We start from the raw sequence: 3,547 nt of genomic DNA, 5'->3' as shown, positions 1-3,547 counted from the left end.
TCCAAACTTGTCCAATACTAAGGGTCAGGGAAAAGTGACCTATGAGGTTACAGAGATAAGCTATGGGGCGAGGGGTAGAAGAAGACAAGAGCTTATTTTACTGTCTCCTCATGACTCAGCAGTTCCTACAGTTAAGTCTCAATCCTCCATGGAGCTCTCCTAAGCTGCATGGGGTCTGCTACAGTGTGGCATCAGTTGCTGTGGGAGAGATTGCAGCTGTGGGCGCAGCTGTGGCTCCTGCCAAGGGACAGATTGCTGCCACGGCCGCTGCCCCTGCCCATGATTATTGTGCCCCCTGCCTCACTTCGGCGCTGCTCCTGCCACGGGAAAGAACAACTCCTGTGCCGCGCTGCCGATTCCACGCGGCGCCACCCCAACACCACTTCAGCACGGGAAAGAACTAAAGCAGCTCGAAGAAGCAAGCAAAGAGTCCTTCTTTTTTCCCTTTGAACTCATCGTTTGGTGTTGGGTCGACAATTATTGGATGCCTCTGGTGGTTTAGGACCCCAGCCAGTGGCTGAACTGTGATCCAGACTGCTGGCAGGGCACAGCCACTCCAGGACCACACATGGTCCTGGCACATCTGCCGATCAACCCCCATTGAGGACACAATATAAGTCACCTCCTTATTCTCACACTCAGGGCTTCCATCCAGCTCCCAGGAAGGCTGCAGACACAAGTGACTTTGAATATGCTTTATTGATGGCCAGAAGCAGAGCTGAAGCAACAATGGGTGGAAAGGAGCAATGGGAAGCTGGGTGTACTTGGGAGCTGCATTTGTAGCTTGCTTCGCAGACTCTCCTTAGTGCCAAAGCCTGTGGCTGCACCTCAGGGGCTTCTCTGAGTCCACGTCAGCTGCCCCTGGGAGCTTCTGAGCACCAGCACGTGTTGGATGCATTGTGGAGAAGGGGCACTGAGCATTTTAGTCAGAGGATGGAGAGCCAGGAATATCTTGGAGTGAAAACATCTTCAGCTGCTCATGGATCCAGGGCTCAAAGTGGGAGATCCTGGTGAATACCTCAGGAAAGAGGTTGCGATCACATCCATAAGAAACAATGCCATGAGCCTTCTCATTGCAGACTAATGGGCCACCAGAATCACCCTGTGCCATGAAAGGAGTGAGAGGGGTCAGACATGCCACAGCTCAGCTCTCTCCCTGCCTTAAGCAGCTTCCTCTTCCCTCCCTCCAGGTGAAGCACCTCCTCTTCCAAGCACCTCCCTCCCTCCAGACCCAGCTCTCAGTGTTTGTAGCTGCCTCACTACTCCTCTAAGCCCACCTGTGAAACAATTCAGGCCTGGAGGCTCTCTGAGATTCAAAAACTCTAAAAGAAGAACACAGACCTACTTCAGCCATGGGGAAATATCTAAGCCATCTGAGCAAGGACATCACAAGGAATTTACACCCCAAAGCACTGGTAAGGCTGGGTAGAACATCCCCAGGTAAGTAAAAAAGCAAATGTTGCTGATAGTTAGGAAAATGCACCCCAATTCAGGGAGCACATGGGCTTCAGAGCTTTTGTGAGGACCCTCAGCTCATCATTCTGAAGTTCCTGGTTCATTCTGATGTTCTTTTGCTTTCACCTGAGAACTAAGCTGGCTGTCCAGTCCCAACGTCCTCCCAAGCTTGCAGTCCAAAACAACACTTACCTTGTAAGTTGCTTTTTTACTCTTTTCATCACCAACACAGATCATAGACTGAGGCTCGTAGTCACTGAAAGCCCGCTGACAGATTTTCTCTTTTTGCACCTTCAGTTTCACCTCCCTCAAGACATCAGTACTGTCCTCTTCCTTAGATGTCCAGCCCCAGCCAGGCACATTACATTTAGTTCCTACTCTCACATGTTTATTTTTCTTGGGAATTGATATACATTTCACATACTCATTGATAGTGGCATTTTGCTCCAGCTGTGAGGCAGAGAGAACACGGGGTTAGAGCCAGCAAAAAATCAGGAGCAAGTTCAGAGTTTGGGGAGGTGAGCAGGGGGAGATCCCTCAGGCAGGAAGGATCTGTTGAGTCATACCTTCAGCAGCACAATGTCATTTATGAAGCCTTCACGGGAATATTCAGGATGAATGTCCCATTGTCCAACAGAGATCTTCTGCTGGCTGCATTCTTCGTCACTTATGTTGTGGGCTCCCAGAATCACAGTGACGCTCACTATCCTGCCAGGAAACACCAAGACATTCCAGCTGCTTTGACAGGAACAGCTACCAGGACAGGTGGCTGGAGGGAGGTGGTGTTGGAGAAACCTCCCCAGAGAAGCTCTCAGCAAGTTGTCCTCTCTCACCTGGGTTCCTTCCAGAGCCCAGCCGAGGATCCCTCACCCCACACTGACACAGCTGGCAGCTGCTCCGTGCTGAGCACAAAGGGCAGCAGGGCAGGGGACACACTGGAGCCCTTCCTCAGGAGCAGCTCTAAGCCATGGCAGGAACCATGACCCTGGAGACCCCTGTGAGCATTCCTGTCCCCAAGGACACTCAGCCCCAACCAGGCAGACAATTCCTGCCACTCACAGAGGAGAGCTCAGCTCCAGAGATGCCTGCTCTGCCTGAAGAGACACAGGGTACTGTTTCAGCCTGGATCAGGGCTGAGGCACTCTGGGACTGTGTGAGACTGGACAAATTACCTGTACAAGAAAAATGGAGTCTTACTTTTCTATATCCATACAGTGAGCTGCTGAGAGCACTGCGTCTGGGCGAATCAGGAACCCTCCACACCTACTAGATTTTGTCTTATTTTTAACTTCTAAATAAGCCATGTAGGGTCTGGAGTGGACCTTAGCTTCCGTTCCACCAATGATCCTTCCTGGAAGAGAGATGGGAATTGTTAATATGAATGTTAAATATAAATGTTTATATGCTGGTGTTTCCTGTCAAGTTTGGGGCTGCATGAAAGGAAAGGCTCATCCTCTAATGCCAGGTGCCACTGATCCCAACCACTCTCCTTCCTGGGGCTGTCCAAAGCATTGCTGGTGCACCATGGAGAGAAAGACAAGCAGCACTGTCTGGGGTCTGACCACTCCTGGCTCTGGATGACTCCAATGCCATCAAGGGCACAGCTCTAGTGCCTCTAATGCCTCATTGGCTTCAGGCACAGGCTGAGATGGGAAATGAGAGGAGAGAGGAAAGCAGGAGAGTAGAGCCAGGAGAGAAGGTGAGACAGGAGCCTTGCCTGAGATTGACTGCTCAGAGTCCATCTGTGCCCTTGCATATTCCTAATCCCATCTCTGTGTACTCACCAGCCCCAGCCCAGGGCAGAAGGACAAAAGCATTTGTGAGCAGAAGGAGCAGCAGCATCTCCCACCACTGTCCTGAAGAGCCAAAGCAGTGGCTGTGGCCAGGCAGGAGACAGGTACAGAATGGCAGGTACTCAACCTCTATATATGTCATGGTGAGCTGACACAGGAAACCTCAGCCTGCCTGTGGATGTGTCATTTACAGCTTTTGTTCTCACACCCCCCAAACTGTGGTTGGTGAGGGGCTCATGATGACACGTTCACTGGGTTTTTGTCACGATCTTCTCAAAAAGGTGGGGAGAACTGGGCTG

At 51.2% G+C, this 3,547-nt stretch overlaps 1 protein-coding gene across 1 annotated transcript; it reads right to left on the bottom strand.

The window, feature by feature from the left end:
- Positions 1 to 762: 762 nt before the first annotated feature.
- Positions 763 to 3,333, bottom strand: LOC132084214 (cathepsin G-like). Its single transcript, XM_059489275.1, has 5 exons — positions 3,240 to 3,333; positions 2,653 to 2,806; positions 2,022 to 2,163; positions 1,648 to 1,905; positions 763 to 1,102 (listed from the first exon to the last, which is right to left on the bottom strand). The coding sequence occupies exons 1-5, from the start codon at positions 3,295 to 3,297 to the stop codon at positions 923 to 925; spliced, it is 792 nt and encodes a 263-aa protein (XP_059345258.1). The 5' UTR covers positions 3,298 to 3,333; the 3' UTR covers positions 763 to 922.
- Positions 3,334 to 3,547: the final 214 nt, after the last annotated feature.

This window comes from Ammospiza nelsoni, chromosome 26 (assembly GCF_027579445.1).
Source record: "Ammospiza nelsoni isolate bAmmNel1 chromosome 26, bAmmNel1.pri, whole genome shotgun sequence".
Taxonomy (NCBI): domain Eukaryota; kingdom Metazoa; phylum Chordata; class Aves; order Passeriformes; family Passerellidae; genus Ammospiza; species Ammospiza nelsoni.
This window is presented reverse-complemented; position numbering and strand designations above follow the sequence as displayed.

Excerpts from the sequence above, each read along its gene's own strand:
- LOC132084214 (XM_059489275.1), bottom strand. The coding sequence starts at position 3,297 with ATGCTGCTGCTCCTTCTGCTCACAAATGCTTTTGTCCTTCTGCCCTGG. Across the intron at positions 2,807-3,239 it reads TCTGCCCTGGGCTGGGGCTG|GAAGGATCATTGGTGGAACG; the intron begins GTGAGTACACAG and ends TCTCTCTTCCAG. Across the intron at positions 1,906-2,021 it reads ATGACATTGTGCTGCTGAAG|CTGGAGCAAAATGCCACTAT; the intron begins GTATGACTCAAC and ends TCTGCCTCACAG.